At 41.0% G+C, this 19,718-nt stretch overlaps 1 protein-coding gene across 3 annotated transcripts; it reads right to left on the bottom strand.

Annotated features, from left to right (window-relative positions):
• Positions 1-458: 458 nt before the first annotated feature.
• Positions 459-18,763, bottom strand: tmtc1 (transmembrane O-mannosyltransferase targeting cadherins 1). Of its 3 annotated transcripts, XR_009767581.1 has the most exons (21): positions 18,339-18,763; positions 17,160-17,337; positions 16,442-16,489; positions 15,332-15,405; positions 15,071-15,247; positions 13,751-13,832; positions 13,310-13,413; positions 12,336-12,525; positions 12,138-12,259; positions 11,887-12,054; positions 11,471-11,584; positions 10,626-10,769; positions 9,993-10,101; positions 9,598-9,700; positions 9,389-9,524; positions 7,905-8,049; positions 5,940-6,077; positions 5,154-5,276; positions 4,895-4,972; positions 1,917-2,148; positions 459-1,043 (listed from the first exon to the last, which is right to left on the bottom strand). XR_009767581.1 is itself a non-coding variant. In XM_061667870.1 (20 exons), exons 1-20 carry the CDS (start codon positions 18,632-18,634, stop codon positions 2,023-2,025), a joined length of 2,655 nt encoding a protein of 884 aa, XP_061523854.1. In that variant the 5' UTR covers positions 18,635-18,763; the 3' UTR covers positions 461-2,022. The 3 variants fall into 3 exon arrangements, 2 of the variants coding, with proteins under 2 accessions (XP_061523854.1, XP_061523855.1); XM_061667870.1 differs by having other exon boundaries at positions 461-2,148; XM_061667871.1 differs by lacking the exon at positions 16,442-16,489 and having other exon boundaries at positions 463-2,148.
• Between the last annotated feature and the right edge of the window lie 955 nt (positions 18,764-19,718).

Genomic DNA, 19,718 nt, shown 5'->3' with positions numbered 1-19,718 from the left:
TCAGATTTTTAAAATATATATATATATATATATTTTCAATGATGTTATAAAGTAACAAAGTAGGTAAGAAAAAACAAGAGGGTGACTGCTTTTGCAAGGCTCTACAGTATATGTCTATGAGAAGAACAACCGGGGAGCAAGGAGGGACAAATGTTTGGAGCAATGACGCGTTCGCGACTCGATCTCGTTGCCGATGTGTGTTGCAATTAAGAGACTGAGATCCATCGAGACTTTTTGAAAAGTGATTCAGTTACGTAAACCATGGCACAAACAACGATGTGTGACTCAGTCAGAAGACGCAAAACAGCCCTGGCCTCACATTCAAATCTGCCTATATTGTGCTGTTTCACGTGTGCAAAGAAAGAAAGTTCATTTAAGAGCCTTTCTTGTGGCAAAATGTTCCTGAATTTGTTGTTTTGCAGTTGAATTGATTGTTTGAATTAAACTGATATTGTTGGGCATTATCTGAAGTTGCACATAGTGTTGCTGAGCACAGTAACAATCTAAACGTTTCCTTTCAAATTACTTTATCACATAATATGGGAGAGATTTGCAATTTATAAAGATTAAATACAAGACTTAAAATATTTAAAACATACAAAGCAACAAGGGTGTTGTAAATCATTAAAAAAAAACAGTATGTCATGGTATATCAAGCATAACTGACATAAACAACTCTACCAGGCCTTGTATGAGTTTGTTCAATAGCCAAAGCAAATACATTTACGATCTGACAGCACTTGCCCCCGTGACTCTTCTTCTTCAATAATTTCAGTGAGAGAGAGAGAGAGAGAGAGAGAGAGAGAGAGAGAGGGGGGAAAAAAATAAAATAAACGCAATTTCAAATAGAAAACTGTTCCGGATCCTTGGCTCACACAACATGAAACACCAAAGTCCTCGGTCACGTTGGGGTTCTGTTCGTTTCCTTTGTACGTGGAGGGTCAAACATTTTTCTTCAGGTTGCAAGACTACTACGTGACCCCCGCCCCAAAGTCATTTGGGATAGCCTTCTGCAATTCCCGTCTTTCCAAGTCCTACACAAGCTAGGAAATGGAGGGATGGTTAGATGGCAGATCTGAATTTGAACCATTTAAATAGATATTTGTATTCTTTAACAATGAATAAATACAACAACAAAAAACACCAATGTACCCAAATGTACAAAATAGTTGGTACGCTTCCATTTTAAGTTCATTCTGTAGGGTTCGTTGCGGTGAAGCATAAGAGAAGGGGGACCCAAGCGAATTGGAGTAGGCAATTTAAGGCACGACAGGTGTGCAGGGGTGCATTTAATACCTCATAAAGGCAGGAGAAAAATACAAAGAAGAACAACACAAAAGTGCAAACACTGAGAAACCACGTGATCAAAGAAACGCGGGGGATAGACTCACTACCATAGACGACTGGAACTATGAGACGTGGCATACGACAGTGAACCGAAACTGAGTCGACAACGCGCGCGGACAAAACGAGGCACACCTGGACGAGACGCGAGAGGCTGGAGAAAGCCGATTCGCTGACACAAGGAGCAGGGCTGATGAGACCAGGCTGGGGGGGAAAATACATTTGACGCTTAGGCAGACGGCACAAATAGGACACAGGAAGACAGAACTCCAGGTAACATGATACAAAACTGCAGCAGAACAAAACACAATGCAATAAAAGAAGCCGTTATTTCAACTTACTGTATTTCTGTGTACTTCGTGATTTTCTCTCTTTAATGGAAGAGTACCAACAATTTCGTCCACGCGTGAACATGTTTTGGTATAGGTGCGATATAAATGGACAGTGGTTATGTGCCCTGGAAACCCAAGCAATTCCCCACTTAAAATGCTTCCAGGTTATGGCTCAGCCAGTCCTCTTGAGTCCAATAAATACTCCTGTGGCACACATCACCAAACCTGTGTACAACTAACCGCGTCAGCCTTATCGGGGATCCCAACTGCCATCAAGCCTAGAAAAGGTCAATTCAGTGGAAAATCCTGTCAAGTTGCCATGACAAAGCAACACCCAGCAGGCTGACTACGGCACCCCCGTCATCCTCCTCTCGAGCCGATCGAGCTTCTCTAGATTTTCTTTCAGAAGTTTGGAACCAGGATTGAGACTCAAGGCTCTCTGGTAGTACATCCGGGCTGCTGCATAGTCTCCCTGCAAAAACGCAGACAGACAAGACACGCGCACACACTTAGGGCCTGGTTTTGTTAAGGTCTGCACGTGCAAAAACAGGCGCAGATGTGGGATCTGATCTACTAACCGGTCGCACCCAGGATTGCGTCTGCCGGATGCAATAAATTGCCGCGCAGCTAATTTTGTGTGCTCTCGGAGGAGCATATGCAAATAGATGAACTTAGCACAGACAATGTGATTTACCGTACCTGGGACAAATCGCCAGGGGTGGTTTTGCATCTTGAAATAGGGCTTCTCAAAAGACGGGGTGCAAATGACACCGCTGTGCATAACCATGGCGAGGAGGGGCAGGCAAAATGAGAGGCTGCGGAGGGAATGGCTCTTTTCTGCCCATGTAAACAGTTTTGAAATGTCACATCAGTTGTTAAGCAATGCTCCTGAATGGTTTAAGGGCTGACTTGGAGCCAGTCACAAGAAGGTGTCATGCCAGATCTCCAATAACAAAACTGCATTTCCGTATGTCCGCGTCATTTCGCGTCTGGTGCTGGCATCTCCCCGGCTGACCAGTTTTAAACGCAGTGATACACAAGGCCGGGCACTCTGGACAATTAAATCTAACAAAACGTGACTATTATGCAGTTTCTGGTTGCCCCCAAATTATCGGAATGTGGAGTGAAAGATTTTTTTTCTGCAACTCATTGGGCTGTTTTTGTCTCTTTCTGACCAAGGATGTCAAACACCTAACTATCTCATGTTTCATAAGATTATTGCATAACATTATCCTTTGGTCTGGTACATGTTAAGAGTGGATTTGTCCCGATTAGAGGGTCAGAAACGGGTCGGGCCAACAATGTTAACGTGTTTAATATTTACGAACAAATATCTTTTGCGTGCATGGGGAGAGGCGAGTCATAACGCCATGAATTGTGACATGGAATAGAACGTCGCCAATCAAGAACCACCCTGAATAAAAAAGCGTCTTACCCAATGACCCGAAACTGGGTTTCCCAGACAGAAACTACTATTTTCCAAAGAAAGTCTGTTTGAGATGGCGCTGCCATTTTTCCAAAGGTCCCGCTTCTGGGAAACCTCGGAAACCCTCGGGTAACATTGGTGCGTACCCAGATCACATGGGATTTCTGCCTCGGAGGACTTGTTTCCAGACGGGTCGTGGAACAGAATGGGGTGTTATGTGTTGAAATTATCGAAGCACACCACACACAATAAGACCAAAACTGTAAATGTCTGATTTTTTTTTTTTATGTTTTGGGTCTGTCACAGATAAAATCACTAAAGATTTGAAAAATCCTTGTGTATACCAGGCCTAAGTAATGTTTGTTTGTCTTCCACTAATACTTCCAATTCCATCACTTCAAACTTCATTTTGGACTTGCGGTGCTCTCAAACATACGCGCAAAATCCTCTTTTAATTTGCAACAAAGTGTAAAAATGGTACTGTATCTCAGATTGAGTTTTAACTAAGACAATTGACATTGTAGATATACGTACTTGGCAAAACGAATTACAGATATCGCTGTTATTTCACAGATAACGTGAATGAAAATTCCAACTATTCAAAACGTAATTACGACTACTCAGAAAGACTTAGTTGATTTCGACACTGTTAATTCCAGGTAGTCAAACTTAGCTTTTAAATGTGGAATCCGCTCGCCATAAGCGGATGTCTGCAACTAAAATGTCGATACAAGTTTAATTTGTTCGGTGACGTAACTCAAAAAAATACTCCCAAGTCATTTGTCCCCATTGAAATGAATGGAAATTCCATTCATCTGTTCCAGCCTCTCCAAAATAACCCAAAAAATTGTTTGTAATAATCTATAATATTGTACTTGCATATAGTAATAACGTAATTAAATAGAATGTAAAGAATTATACAGTTTGTGCATCATAATTCCTTTGCGGCTAGTTCTGATATGGGTGACTTGGCCACCGGGGGGCAGTATAATACACTCATGCAAACAAGTGAAGAAGACCTTCAAAACTACTGTAAGTGACTCAGTAACTGCAGTAATATTAGTCATATTAGAGGATAAAGAATAAAGGTATGTGAGTATTGTTATATTGTCTGTCTACATGTGTTTCTGTACCATTTGTGTGGAAAAAAATAAGCAAATAAGAATGAATGAAATAAAAATAAACCTTTTGCTCCGTTTTAATTTGTAAACACGCCTCTGGCCTTAAGGAGAGAAACTCATGGTGTAGCCCCCAAACTCCCCTGACCTTAACCCTATTGAGAACCTTTGGAGCATCCTCAAGCAAAAGATCTATGAGGGTGGGAGGCAGTTCACATCAAAACACCAGCTCTATACTGACATTCTGCAAAGAAATTCAAGCAGAGACTCTTAAAAAATGGATGGAGAGCTGCTATCAAATAAGTGTTATATGTTATAATGTAACTTGGCCTGTCAAGATGTTTTTGATTGAAATGGCTGTTCAGCAAACATGACCTCGTCATGCTGCAAATTCAACAAATGACTATTTCCAGTTCTTCACAACCTATAAAATGTTTAAAACGCTGCTTAATTTTGTACAATTGTACTTTTTGTTTTTTGTTTTTTCAAAGAAAAAAAAAGTACTGTTATTTGTTCAAAAATGTATTTCCAAGCTCTTCCATCAGGAGACCAGGAATGCTGTAGTACTTGGTAAAAAGGTTACATAAACAGAAAGACACTGTAGCAGGACAGACTGATTTATTGTTGTTGTCATCATCATCATTATTATTATTATTGTTGATTTATTTTTATACCTTAATATGTTGAATCCCTCCCATGTTCATCCAGGCTTGTGACTGATCGGGTTTGAGCTCCACAGCCAATTTGTAGCTCTAGTGAGGGAAGTAAACATGGTGGTGAATAGCGCGACACATCCAAGAAACAGCTTAGCGTAGAATATAGTAGCAAGCAGCACAGTGACACATGTGGCTGGCACTTCTGTCTCACAGCAAGAAGGTTTTGGGTTCAAACCTCTGCTCGATACAATATCAGTGTAACAGTCGTAAACGGTACCTCAAAAGCTTGGTCCAATTGGTTCATCTCTCGTAGCTGGTTTCCTTGAGAGAAATACAACTCTGCTCTCACTGTGAGATCATTGGGATTCTGCTGGAGAGCCATGTTCAGAGATTCCAGAGCCTGACATGAACACCATGTCAAAATAGACAAACACACAATTAACATGGAACCCAAAAAAAATAAAAAATCAGTTGTTTGTATTTTCGGGCCTGACAGTGAGGCTAGTTTTTCAGGAACGTATACGCCTTTGAGTCACGGCTGTTCAACTTTACGCGACAGTCACGGCAGGCAACCTTGTGAATCTGATTCTACGTACTCGACTTCAACCCTGCACATCGATCCGATACGCAGACGATACTTTGCCGAGAAAAGAGACGAAAGAGACGTCGGTTAGATGGCCAGTATGAACGACAATAAAACAATAACGCTGATCTGTTTGAACATTGAATAGATTGTCTTTGTAGTGTATTCAACTAGAATATAGGTTGAAAAGGATTTGGAAATCATTGTGGGTTTTTTTTTCGTTTTTCTTTACACAACACAACATTGGAATTGGGGTCTGTCATTTCTTAAACTACAGTGGCAAAAAAGATAACACCGTTTGCATGCTTAAAATGACACACTGTATACAGTAAAACTTTTTAAATGAAAACGGATGGCGAAATAAGAGCAATTAAATAAAACAAAAAGAAATGGGGGGAGGGGTTAGTTACCATGGTAACTACTCGAATGGAAACCATCTTCAAGTGAGAGTTGAATAATTTAACATTTTACAGTACACACCTCTGGATGGTTGCCATGCTTGCTGTAGATTGAAGACAGGAGGCGGTAACATTCAATGCATCGGTTCCCTCTGGAAATTATGTCCCGGGTTATTTTCTCTGCCTCTTTTGTATCACCAGCCATGGCTAACACTTGAGCCTGTTTGGAAACATACACAAACATTATATCAGCATTCCATATACATATGTTCATTCGCGATGCGGTGACTGTCGATTTATTGGAAGATTCTTGGTTAAGCCCAGTGTCCAGATGTGGTCATCTTCTTGGTGTCTGCAGAATTATCACTTCCTCACACAGCTTCAGTGAAATGGTCTAACACGGGGGTCCCCAACATGGTGCCTGAGGGGACTAGGTAGCACCCCCAACGACCACATGAAATGCCCGTAGGCCTAAAAAAAAAAAAAAAAAATATTTATATTGAAATTGGTCGTTGAATCAGTGTTCATTATTGTGAGAATTGTAAGTTCAAAACTTGAACACTATTAGACCAGGGGTCACCAACCGTTTTGAAACAGATTACTTTCTATGGTACTGATTCACGCGAAGGACTACCAGTTTGATTCACGCTTCTGAAAAAACTAATTTGCTCAAATTACTTTTAATGATGTCTTTAATAATAATTAATGATATTCATTTAGGGGTTTAGTAGTTATCGACAATTATTTGACATGGTAGGAAACAAAAAAATATCAATGTGCAACACTATTTCTATAAATCTCTACAAGTGTTGACATTTTCTAGAGCTATTTATAGAATGGGCCTATGTGCTACTCACGTGGTCTTTGGGGGCGAACTAATAGAAACCAGTTTGAAGGATTCTTGCAATCTGCTTCATGCATTGCAGCTGTTTGTCCATGCGTTGTTTTCAATTTATTCATGTCACAAACAACACCACATGCGGACTAACGGGTTTCGAGTCATGTTCTGGTTGTCTTAGAAGACGTTTTGCCTCTCTTCCGAGACAACCCGAACAGTCCAGTTGCGATCGATGCTTTGATGCCCTGAGAATGATTTGACCTGGATAAATGACAATATTCACATTATAATACATGTTTGGAGTAAGTGATTCAAAGGCATGTATTTTTATTGTCACTAATATTACAATGTTTTTCTTGGGAGGGAACTATGACACTTATTGAGTTGGACCATTGCTATGAAGCAATGTGAATTAGTGACGAGTCTGCGCGCACATGATTTTGGAGGACCTCAGCTGCCACATCTGGACTCGGTAGCGAGACAAACTAGATCCAGTGGATGTGACACGCCGAGACACACATCTCCATCTGGCATAGTACCTAGAGTTGGCCTGCGAGAGGTAGCATGGTGCCATAGGACATCCAGACTACCGCAAAATACAATGAAGAAGGAAGATAAATCACTCTCAGCCCACCTCACAACATATTCAGGTGATCAGTCGGGATAATCTTTAGAGACATCTGTCCTTTGCTCAATTTGATCAGAAGGGGAGAATCAGGCTCAAAATCATCCCAATAATTGGTTTGTGGGTACCGGGCTTTAAACTGATGTATGTAACGATTATCCTGACCGTTCATTCTGTGTTGTGGAGCATGATAACACCACCATTTCCACCGAGATGTAGCTATCACATAAGCTAAGCTAGCTTCATCTACTTCCTCTTCTGCTCGTCCTCTTTGTTTGTATTTAACAGCAGTCTGGATGCCCCGTGGCATCATGCAGATTTTCACAGGTCAGTATGGATCAGGGTCAGGTCAGCCTTGTCCCCCGAACCAGAGTTCTGGTTTGGGGGACAAGACTCATGATTGTCAGTGAAGCCATTATGAAGTGTGTGGGTCCTGTGTTTGTCATTTCCAAGTACACTTTACACAATTCGAAAAATAAGAAAACACATGGCAATCTTTTTATCGTCATGTGTGAGGTAATTTACAAAATCGGTAAAAATGTGATGAATTTTTTTCTGTGTGCCACGTTTATGTTTATGCTAACCAGTGCCAGCCAAATGTCAGTGTTCTCTGGCTGTAAGCTAACAGCCTCTCTGTAAACAAGCAGGGCTTCATCGTAGCGGCCAGTGTTGTAGTACAGTGCCCCAAGTGGTGCAAGGATCTCCACCTTCCTTGTCACTTGAAGTGCTCTGCAGGCAGATGTAAAGGATCATGGTTACGAGTTTGTAGAGCTGGTCAGATCCGGAAACACCCGAGCTAATCATTCGACCCTTCATACTAAATCACGGATCAATAGCCGGAGGTCTACGTATTGTGAGCAAAACATCAACAAACTATAGTATGTGAAAAATGATTACAACGTTAAGACAACAGACAAAAATGCTTTTATGTCACTTCAGGGTTGCATTTTTAATTTATGATTTAAATCAATCATGAATAATTAGCAATAGACTTATCTATAGACTCAATGCCAGTTTCTATCTGTTGCAATGTTTGTATTGTATGGCGATAGTTATCGCCACCACCCCAAAAAAAATCACATTGGTCTAGCCTTTAAAAATTTTGTTTAACTACATATTTTTATTCTACCTGTATTTATTTATTTTTACAGTGGTGCCTCCACCTAAACGCCTCTGTCACACCAACAGCACACCTCACGACTGTTCCGCTTCCCTCATACATGTCCTGTACTATTCTGACATACTTCTATGCCACTCCAAACTTCCGCATGCAGTACCACAGTTCCTTTCTGAGTACTCTGTCATTGGTTTTCTCTAGATCTACAAAGACACAATGTAGCTCCTGCTGACATTTCCATCAACCCTCTCAAGGCAAATCATGAATAAAAATAGTTTGTCTGAGAGCTGCCCAATATTTTGTTTTAGCACCCGTCATCGCGATGTACGTGTGCGCAATAGTCACATTGCAGCAGTGACCAGCAGAGGGACTTGTTTGCACATGTTCAAAAGATTGAAAGATTGTACACCTGCTGCATTTCCTATTTCGCTCTTCAGAATGAAACCAGTCGGGCACGCTGCAGCTGTGTGCGAATGTGTCGGGTGACGGTGCTTTCATTGAAATTTGGGTGAAATCTATGGCTCCAACGACTGTATTTGTTTTGGAAACCGTTGTTTAATTTTGGCTTGTTGGTGATGTCTTTATACCTGTTTTTGTGCATGCTGTCCATCGTCATTGTCAGTTGTGGTTAGCATAGTATGTCCCTCGTGTTCTTTGTTCAATTTGTATCTCAGTTTTGACACTTTTTTTTTTTCTCTGTTTGTCTTTTTAAAAATATTTTTGGGGACATTCGCCTGCATTCCTGCCTTGCTTTGTCTGCTTCCATGCACTTGAGCCTTTTGCCTGCACGCAATTTAAGCATTCCCCCTCCTGTGCGATCAAACTCAGCAAAGCCACGATTCTCAGATGCAAGATTACGTTTTGTAGACATTTAGTTTCCATTTTCTATTCCAGATAAATTTGCATAATCCATCTAACAAAAAAAAAAAAAAAACTAACTAAAACCAATACCTCTTATACCAGGACTCAGCCTCTTTGTTCAAATTGGAGGAGCGGAGGAGGCGCCCCAGGTTCACCATGGCGACATAGTGAGCTGGTTTGAGTTGAATTGCTTGCTGATAGTGAGCAGCTGCCAGCTCCTCCTTTCCTGTAAAAGAGGAAGGGTAAATGGGAAGCGACACGTTTTTTTGGAACATACAGAACAATAATGATTAACTTACCAGTATCAACTAGAAACACTCCAAAATTGTTATGCAGGTCTGAGCTGTCAGGACAGTTCTCTATGCCTTTTAAATACATTTCATGGGCTTCAGTAAAGCGTTTCTGTGAAAGAATATAGAACAAAACAATTGAATCAGCTGTGTCAAAGCAACCTGAATGACGAAGTCAAGCATTTACTAGTGTGCAGAGGACAAATAATAGGAGTTAGAGGACAAATATTAAGCGTAAGAGGGGGCAGTGAGTTTGTAGGAGCAAGAACGACAGCCAGTGGCTGGTTGCCAGTCAATAATAGTGCCGCTGTTTTGAAGAGCCATACATTTGACTCTTGTCTATCATCATCTTTAATACCGCTCAGCATTCACATAAATATGTTTTAAGCACAGTTACAATTTACCTGGTCAGCACAGAGTGATGCTAGACTGGAATAAGCATCGGCAAAATGTGGACCGTAGTTAATGGAGTCCTGGAGCAGTATTTCTGCCTCTTTCTCCTTCCCCTGCGACCTGCATCAGAACATCCTCATCGCAATTATGTTCATCATTAGGAACTAAATTTCACATCATTACAAACGCCACAGATACCGAAAGTGAACTAACTTCATTCTTTTTCTACCAATGACTTTAAAAAAAATAAATAAGAAGAATTTAAATTAAAAAATGTAAATTTTTAATTAACAGGCTATTTATGGTAAATTGTTTCAAAATGAGAACAAATCCAAACATTGTCACAGAATGAAATTGGAGCCAACTTTGGAGGAAATGAAGAAAGGACGGCCTGAGAATGATGTCATTATCCTATGTCAAATCCAAAAGAAAAGATGACTTTAAAAAAAAAAAAAAAAAAAAAAAAAAAAAAAAAAGACTTCTGTAAATTATAACAGTTCTCCTTAGTTCATTTTAGTATCCAGCCATCATTAATTATTTCAAGCTGGGATAAGTTCCAATAACTTGCACCCCAATGAAGACAAGCCGAATAGAAAAATGGATGGCAAGATTATGATTAAACTTGCGTTCGGTGCGTGACTGACTTGAGGAGGTTTCCCAGGTTGAAGAGTGCTCGATTATGCTGAGGATTGATGTCCAGTGCTCTCCTGTAGTAGCGCTCAGCCTCCTCCGGATCGTGTGTCAGAGTGCCAAGATTGTTCAGAGCGCTGGCATGGCGAGGGTACAACCTGTAAATTAAAGCAATTTTAATTAGAACACATTATAGGAACGCAAAACAGATTTTTCTTTTTTTAAATGTTTTTTTTTTTATTTTATTTTATTTATTGTTGGTACCCTTCCCTTCAAGAAAGGAACTGATCAAAGTAATCATAAATTCAAGAAAATACTGAAAATTAACTGATTAAAATCAGGCATTATTTTTTTGTGGTAGACAGAATTATTTTTAAGAACAAATTAAATTGGCCTGCAATAAAATTACTGTACATCTTTAACCAGATTTTTTTGTCACCCTTAAATCCCAGGCCCCCTAACATTTGTGAGATTACTTTATTTATACTGTATGTCACGGGTGTCAAACACAAGGCCCGGGGGCCAGATCCGGCACAGCAAATCAATTTATGTGGCCCGCGAAAGCAATCACTGCAATCAAAGGGTTTCTGTAACTCTCAATGAGACCTGTGCACCTGTCAACAGCTACTCTGGCCCACTCCTTCTGCTCCAACTGTATCAAGTTTGAAGGAGGCCTTCTCCAGACTGCATGTTTCATCTCCTTCCGCAGATGTTCAATAGCATTGAACTTCAGTAATAATACAATGTTTCCTTTTTAGGCATTCTTCACACACAAAAAAATGAAGCATACAAAGAAAATACCACTGTACCTACTATGAGGAGGCAAGTGCGTGTGTGTGTACATAAGTCAGAACCAGACCTGAGGGCAATGGAATAGTGGTAAATGGCTTCTTGGTGCCGAGTGCTGTCCTTCAGGAAGTTGGCGTAGTTGTAGTGGACTTTGGCATTGTGAGGCAGAGTCCAGATGCCAGAACTGAAACAAGGTCAAGAGGGCGAATGATTATTTACAGGCCCCTTATTAAATGAATAAAAAGACATGGAATGTTAAATTCAAAGCTTAAACATGACTGGCCAAGGTCGAAACGTTATTTGTCATTTAAATCGGCCTACTTTCCACTGAACATTAAATGTGCAAAAAAGTCAAAAATGTTGAAGTGATTTTCCATAGCTGACCAATGATAGTACAGTCAGACAATCCCAAAGGTAGGTTTATTGAATTTAATATGCGCAAGACTGGTTCCCTCGTTTTGAGAGTACAGACACGTACACACTCACCTGAAGAGAGCTTCCCTGGAAAGCCAGACTTGGTTCTGCTGAACAGTCTTCCAGGAGAAAAGCAGTAGCAGCAATAGCATTGAGGCACTAAGGACTGTGGTGCCCCAACGGCCCACCAATGAAAAGAGACGACTGAGGCCATGAACCACCAGGATACAGTAACCCATACTGCAGGATGAGAGTTGGAGGGTCCAATTAAAAGAGCGGAATTAGTTTTAGAAGTTCATTACGAGAGCCCCGGAGATACTCACCTCGGCATGTAAAGAACCCTTTCGGCCACGACAAATCCCACCCTAAAGAAAAGGTTACTCGCAGGAATGAAAGGAAACACCAGAAACAATATTCCCATCAACACCTCCTTACTCTTTTGTCGCTGAAATAAAAAGCCAATGTATTGGAGTCATTCATTTAATACAAAAATTAAACAACAAGTAAAAATGTGTATTTACCTGCAGTGAAAGGATGCAATGCAGGCAGAGGGCAAACATCACCACAGCTAGTAGCACGGTGGCCATATTGCGGATGTCACTCAGTGACTCAACAAGAGGGATGCTACCCACTTGCCAGTCGTAGCAAAGCACAATGGGGGCCAGCAGCAGCCAGGTGTTGAAGTACAGCAGGTAAGAGTATGTCAAAATTCTGAGGAGAGGTAGACATGGAAATAGAAGAAAAGGATGGATTAAAGAAATATAAAGGGAGGGTTCAAGAGAGAATGAACATGAAAACAAACATAATGGTGACATTGTATCATCACAAATAAGTACTTTCATACAGTACGTTGTTGGTTACGCGTTATTCATACAGGTAAATTTGTTGAGACAAATGCTGGGAGTTGGGAGCATGTTGTGACATCGCAATAGACACGCCAGATTCCAACTTTTTATTTGTGTCCAAAGCATCCACAATCTGCTGCCTGGCTCACCTGCGACACACACCATCACACAGATATTCGCTCAACCCAGTTGCCATGTCATGGTCGGGGAAACTTGGTGCGGGGGCAGTGTTATGTAAATTAGCCACAATATTAAATCACAACCTGGCAAACGTCCGAACTGCTCGCTCGCTCACAGGCACACTTTTGTTAATAGGATGCTAAAGGGCAGGTGTTCAATAGACAACAAATCAAAAAGTTAATTTTCCATAATACAGTATGTCCCATTGTAGGTTTTTTTTTAATATATATTTATGACATCTAAATTGTTTTTAAAGTGCATTCTTTGTTGACTAAACAAAACTTGCATTTCAAGTCTGGTTTCAATTGATTTAAAGAATTAGTTTGGTGTTTTATTGCATGTAAACGCACTTAAGAGTATGACTAAAGAGGACTTTAACACAGTAAATACAATAGGAATTAAACAACGCACAGGTTTAAAAAAAAAAAAAAAATAAAGGATGTAACCACTTGAGTATAAGTACCACTGACCTGGTTAGCAAGTAAGGTGCAAAGGAAGCGGGATTGTCTTGTTCAGAGAAAAGAGGCATAGTACCTCCCATTAACCACAGTCTGATTGATATAATGGCCAATACCTGAAAAAGAGCAATAGTAATTAAGTAGTGCAGCCTTAACACATTCACTGCCATTGACGGCTTTAGAAGTCAAATATCCATATTAACCGGGAAGGCTGGCAGTGAATGAGTTAAACACGCCATACCAATATTTTATCTGTTCAAACTTATCTAAACTTTGGGAGCTGGAGAACAATGAATTGTATCCTGTAATTTGCTGTGACGCACAAACCAGTATAAACCCTATTGCTATGCTTTTGAAATGCCACAGAGCAATATCAGACCATCTTGCAAGTTTAATTTTATAATATATACCGAGATTAAATGCATGATGAGAAAGTTCATTATGAATACTCACGTAGCTTGAGACCACACAGGCTCGTTTGATGAAGGGTTTCCAGATCTGGACAAGTTGTCTAAAGCTAGATCCAGACAGGTGACTGAGGAACAGACAGAATGACACTAATGTAATTTACAGGTAATTTATTATTATTAGCATTGATATGACTCAATATACTGTATTCTACTTTTTCTGCTGCTGTTTGGATTAGCAATTGAATTAAAATAGGCTCATCAGATTTTAACATTTTAATGTCTAAATGTGAACAAGAGGTTCAATGAACTGAGGTAATGGGCTAACTCTGTGCACACAGCACTTCCACATTTAGCGTAGGGTGGCGTCTTAACTTCCGGTTGACAGGTAAACCAATTAGTTACAAGGACAGAGTCAAACTCGTCAAAGTTCACTCTTAAATTGACCGTGAATCACCTATTAGGTTTACAATTGCCAGTTATCCAAGTAACGGTGAAGTGATCAAAGGACGCATACGTGATTAATGAGCATTGGCTGTTTCACTGTACTTGCATAGTTTAAACAGTGAGGTACTCAACTCTATTTCATTGAGGGAGCACTTAAAAATCTACCGCAGCTGAAAATTGCAAATTGCTGAACATAAGGATCGAACAAACAGAATAGAAAACCTCTCTCGTCATTGTATGGTACAGATACACCAAAATTGGGGTGATGAAATTGTAACCACAACAAATAATACAATTCTGACCAATTATCGGCCGGGGTGAATATTCAGCATTGAAGGAAACAATGAGGAAATTTGCATCATTACAGCAGAAATAGTGGATACAGGTGGTAAAAAAAATGGCGTGCAAGTAGGACAACAGAATATTATGTACCCATTGTGTGTGCTCAATTACATTAACATAATGTAACATATACAGGACTTCCGCATGTACACAGTGCAGAAGGCAGAGAGTTCTCGCAATACTGCTTATAAAGAGGCCATAACTATCGGAGTTGAATTTCCATCAGAGAAGACATTCGTACAAGACGCAAACTCCCCAAAATAAAAACAAACTATTCAATCCATCCAACCCAATCTATGGCACTATCCAATGCTCCGGTTGTGTACTCTGACAGCTGCAAGCAGGAAGGCGCAGCGGGATTTCTCTTTCACACAGCACGGGCGTAAAGGTCTGTCGCTGAAGGAGCTGTGCCGTGCTGTCAGTGTGCGCTGGAAAGGGGATTCGATTGGTAGAGTTGTCCAGCATGAGAGCTTAGCCGTGATCCTCCTGTGCCCCGCTGTGTCAGTTGATTCGAGGGAGCAGCCCAGGACATAGCTTGGCCCTCTTATAGAAGGTAACGCAAATCCCTTGTGCTTACCTGAAGAGGGGGTTGCCGCAGAGCACGAGGGCATCGTAAACCACGCACACCCCGAACACAGTGATGCCTGTCTCCTTCACCAACATGGCACAAGTGCCCAACAGCAAAGAAATGACCAGAGACCCTGCCGACACTGTTGAAGGTGTTGAGTCCACGGACGTGGTTACATCCACACTCCTGAGAGAATGAATAAGGAGGAGGATAACATTCACTATGTACTAATGTCTATAGATATACTGCATGTGTGCGAATTCAACTTACCTTATATAAGAAAGGAATGCTAGCAAGAACAGCAGGCAAGCCAATAGGTCAGCCCGACCCACTATACCAGACACCTGGAAGACAAGACACACAGGATATTTAAATAACGCTCTTGTGGTGAATAGGATGTGCTGAATGTTGTTGCTGTAGAGTGTGAAAAGAAAATGCGAGAAATAATTACAGTAAACTAGTCATCCATGTTTGGATGCATCACTGTGGAACTTTTAGCAGGAAGAGTCACTGTATTTTTTGTTATTGCTACATACAGTGGTGCCTTGACTGACGAGGGCCCCCCCTATGTTTTCTTTTTTTGGGAATTACAGCCAGTTTCTGTAGCCGGTGATCGGATCGCCAAGGTCCCCACAATGTGTAAAATTCATTGGTAGAGTGGGTCACCAAGTAACCGAAGTGTTAGCAGTTTAACTCCCAGCTCCGACAGTCCGATGTCGAAGCGTCCTTGGGCAAGACACTGACAAAAGAGTGCCAGTGCCTTGCATGGCAGCAGCTGCCCACTGGTTTATGAATGAACGGGTGAACTTGAGCTTCTGTAAAACGCTTTCGGCACAAAGATGGTGTAGATAAGTGCGCTTGATGTTTGTGAATGTGACCACCGAGTATTGTAATGTCACTTGCGGAGTCCCGCAGGGCTCGGTACTTGGCCCTCTATTGTATTCCTATGCTGTCAATTGGTGATATCATATGCAACTATGGCATTACCGTTCACTGTCATGCTGACGACACTCAACTATACTGTACATGCCTTTAGAACTAACTAACCTACAGGATTGCGGTAATCTGAAGCGTATCTCGTCGAGATTAAACAATGGATGTCCTATAAATGTTTGCTTCATGGGAAAACTAAGATGTTGATTAATACAGCCAGACACAGACACTTGTTTAAGGGCACCACTCTGGGTTTTGACAAAAGTACCATTACCCAAAGTGACTCAGCAAAAAATCCCAGCATTATATTTGACACAACTCTCCTTTCAATTGTCCATCAAGAATATTGCTGTCTGCTTTCATTTTGCCAATATCGCTAAGATGTGGCCCATTCTATCCATTAGTGACACAGAGACTATAGAGTTCATGCATTTGTTACAATCTCACCTCGACTGGAGCATGCTGCTTTCTGGTCTTCCCATGTCTATTAAAAGCCTGCAGTTAGTACAAAATGCTTCAGCAAGACTTGACAAGGAGGAGAAATGCTTGGCTTACAGTATTACCCTTATACTGGCTAACTTGCACTGGTATTCAGTCCACCTGGGATGTGATTTTAAGGTTTTGTTACTTACCAATCAAATATTCCATGGCTTAGCATCTTCCTGACTTGCTGACTTAGTGGTACCGTATGTTCCATCCTGCAACCTACACCCGCGGTCTTTTGGTGACTCCGAGAGCTAAAATGAAGCCTGCAGGCTCTATTTGGACTCTGGAATGCCCTCTCCACAGAAATTAGATTGGCTTACTCTGTAGAAATGTTTACATTTTGATTTAACACTTATTTTTATACTCTTGGCATTTAGTTAAATTACACCTAGTATGCAAATAGCATCTTGCTCTGCCTTGCTCCCTGACATCTGGATTGCGCTCTTATTTACTGCCATTGTTTATGATTACAAACAGAGACCCATAACCACATTCTTGGATCCCTATATTAATTAAAACAAAAACTGTCATCATTACTTTAAACTGATGAACAATGAACTTATTTTGTTTCAAAAATGATATTTGGTCACCAGCGCATGTCACTGTCCTGACTTTCATTTGATACGACTTTGCTTGTCGTACGACAGCTAATTGCAATTTGCGTATGCCAGGAACTCACAGCCTCGGTGTGCACAGGGTGCACTGCGAACAGGACGGATGTGACGAAGGCCAGGCGCGAGTCTTCAAACACACACCGCTCACACGTGTGCATCAGCGTGCAGGTTACAGCGCAGTGCAGACACACATTGACGATGTGGAAGTACAGAGGTGTCATGCCACCCAGAAGGATATTCAACCTGATCGAGACAGAAAGAAATGTAATATCTTCAGATTATTTTACACTTGGGTAAAGATGTATTTGTAAGTATATCATCATGTGACCTAGATCTACAGTACCTAAAAATATACAGTGGCTTTTATAGAAAATCTACACACCCCTGTACAAGTGTCTTCCCCATGTTCCATGGTAAATTAAATGTCTTGAAATTCTTTTGTGCCCTTCTCCTGAACATTCAGAGTCCTCAAATTCTGGAGGAAGCTCTCTGTGGACCACAACTCGTGCTGCAAGATGTGACTCCAAAAATGTTAGGGAAAGACTACTCGATCCGAACTTCGTTTGGGGTTAATCAGAGGCACCTTAAATGATGGCGGGCGTGTGCTGACTCCAATGGAACATGAGTTGATGAGTTAATTCTGAACACAGCCGTGCAACCATGTCATCTCAGTTGTTTATTTGTATTTTTATATTTGAGTTGTACAGGTTATAGGTCACATTAATGGTGGAAAAAAGTTTCGAAATATTCTTTGTCTATTTATTTTGTTTTACCCAAAAAAAAAGAAAATTGCATTTTAACAGTTTAACAGGGGGTGGGGGGGGGTGTAGACTTTTTATAGCCACAATACAGCAGCAAGAGAAGGTTTTTAAAATTTACCGCTACACTCAAAACCTACACTTTAATCACATTTAAACTTTCCAATAACTTTTCAGTCACTGTATCCTTGTATGTCAGTGATGGTCACACGTTTGTTTTCTCATCATATATCCCCGTGAGGCCAATTACAAAACCAACAGAAATACATAACGGTTAATAAAAATTCAACTGTTTAAAAATAAAATAAAAGTGGCATCAGCCATGCGTGACGTCATCCCTTGTGTCGACTTATGACGTGGGGAAATAGCGGCTACGTGTATGTGGACTAAAGCTAGTATCACTGCTATGTCATGGCGCTAAGTGTTTATTTGTTGTCCCCGGTAGGAATGTAACACTAGCCGTGAAAAAGAATGTGAAGAACTTACTTAAATGTGAGAATGCAAAACGGTCTGTAGGATTTGTGGCTGGAATTGTCCGACATCCTCTTGCCCCAAAAATCGTTCGTGAAGACGTTTAGGAGACCGGAGCTCGGTCGGACGTCTGGGTTGTTGATAATAGCCCAAACATCGTCGTGCACCAACTCCCCGTGGATGCAGTTGCTGTAACACGAGACACACAGCGCCACCAAAGCCGCGTAGCGACTCGCGGTCCACGCCGACGGTTGCCGGACGGTATTCGGTGGATGCCGGGGGCGGTTTCTCTCTCTTTCCGGGACTGTCATGTCAGCCCTGGTTTCTCCAAAGGCGCATGCGAGGTGCAAATCACTACTGTGTGGACACCGAAAGATTCGTCCATTCCGCTAGGCAAGGGAGTGTCCGGGAGAGAGGTGAATTGAAAGAGGACAGTTCGTTGCCTTGTGTTACCTTCAAGTACAATCGGAAAAGAGCGACGCTGTTCAAAACACGACGCTTTTGGACAGCATCAATGTACTTATCCGCCTTCCAAGTTACCTATTTCACTGAAATTCGTGTATTAAATCAATTTTAACATTTACAGGAAGGCCAATGACAGAACGACTACTGGTTATTCCCCCTAACCTATAAATGGTATGTGAAGTTATTGGATGTACGAGTTTGAACTGTGTTCGGGAAGGCCACATCGACACCGAAAACACCGCCTTCGTGCGCATGCGCAGGGCGCTGTTACCAAATGCCAGGCAGCAGATGTTGAGAACACGGGTTGTGGTTATGACGTCAGCCAAACTGCAACATAAAAATATACGCTGCAGTTTCAACAAAAATCGATGGCACACTTTGGAACTTTAGTTGACTCAATTAATATGGTTGCACCATAAAGCCTCCTGATGCAAATCTGAGTTCATGTTTTAAGAATAAAGAGGTGACAAAAAGGATCTAAAGCAGCAAATAGCAAATCAAAAGCACCCTTCTCAAATGAAAAACATTTGTTGGGAGATACTGTATTTGGAGATATTAAACTTAAAAAGTGTATTGCTCGTAGGTCTTTTTACACCTCTGTAACTGTTGCTAAGAAACCAGCAGTTGTCTGTATCACAATCGCAAAGTTCAAATGTGGTTTGTTTCAAAAGATGTAAATATTTTAAGATGTCAGTTATTTTTACTCATGCGGCTGCAACAACCACGTGCACGCATAGACTCCCAAGTGGTGCTCAAGCACCTGCCCTTTTGCATGGGAAGACTAAACAAAAAAAAAGTGCCCGTTTTCTGTAACACTTTTTTTCCTTCATCAATATTTAAAAAAATAAAATAAATACCTGTCATCAATTCCACCCAAAGTGTTTTGATATGAAAAACGTGCACGCACATTGAATATGAACATATACATGT

The sequence above is a fragment of the Phycodurus eques genome, chromosome 22, assembly GCF_024500275.1.
Source record: "Phycodurus eques isolate BA_2022a chromosome 22, UOR_Pequ_1.1, whole genome shotgun sequence".
Lineage (NCBI taxonomy): Eukaryota > Metazoa > Chordata > Actinopteri > Syngnathiformes > Syngnathidae > Phycodurus > Phycodurus eques.
The sequence above is the reverse complement of the archived record's forward strand: the minus strand, read 5'-3'. Positions and strand labels throughout refer to the sequence as shown.

What these genes read in the sequence shown, in the direction of transcription:
- tmtc1 (XM_061667870.1), bottom strand. Translation starts at nt 18,634, where the DNA reads ATGACAGTCCCGGAAAGAGAGAGAAACCGCCCCCGGCATCCACCGAAT. An exon ending in GCACCTTACTTGCTAACCAG is followed by an intron (nt 12,526 to 13,309) that starts GTCAGTGGTACT and finishes ACCTCTCCTCAG; the next exon opens with AATTTTGACATACTCTTACC. An exon ending in ATTGCATCCTTTCACTGCAG is followed by an intron (nt 12,260 to 12,335) that starts GTAAATACACAT and finishes TTTTTATTTCAG; the next exon opens with CGACAAAAGAGTAAGGAGGT.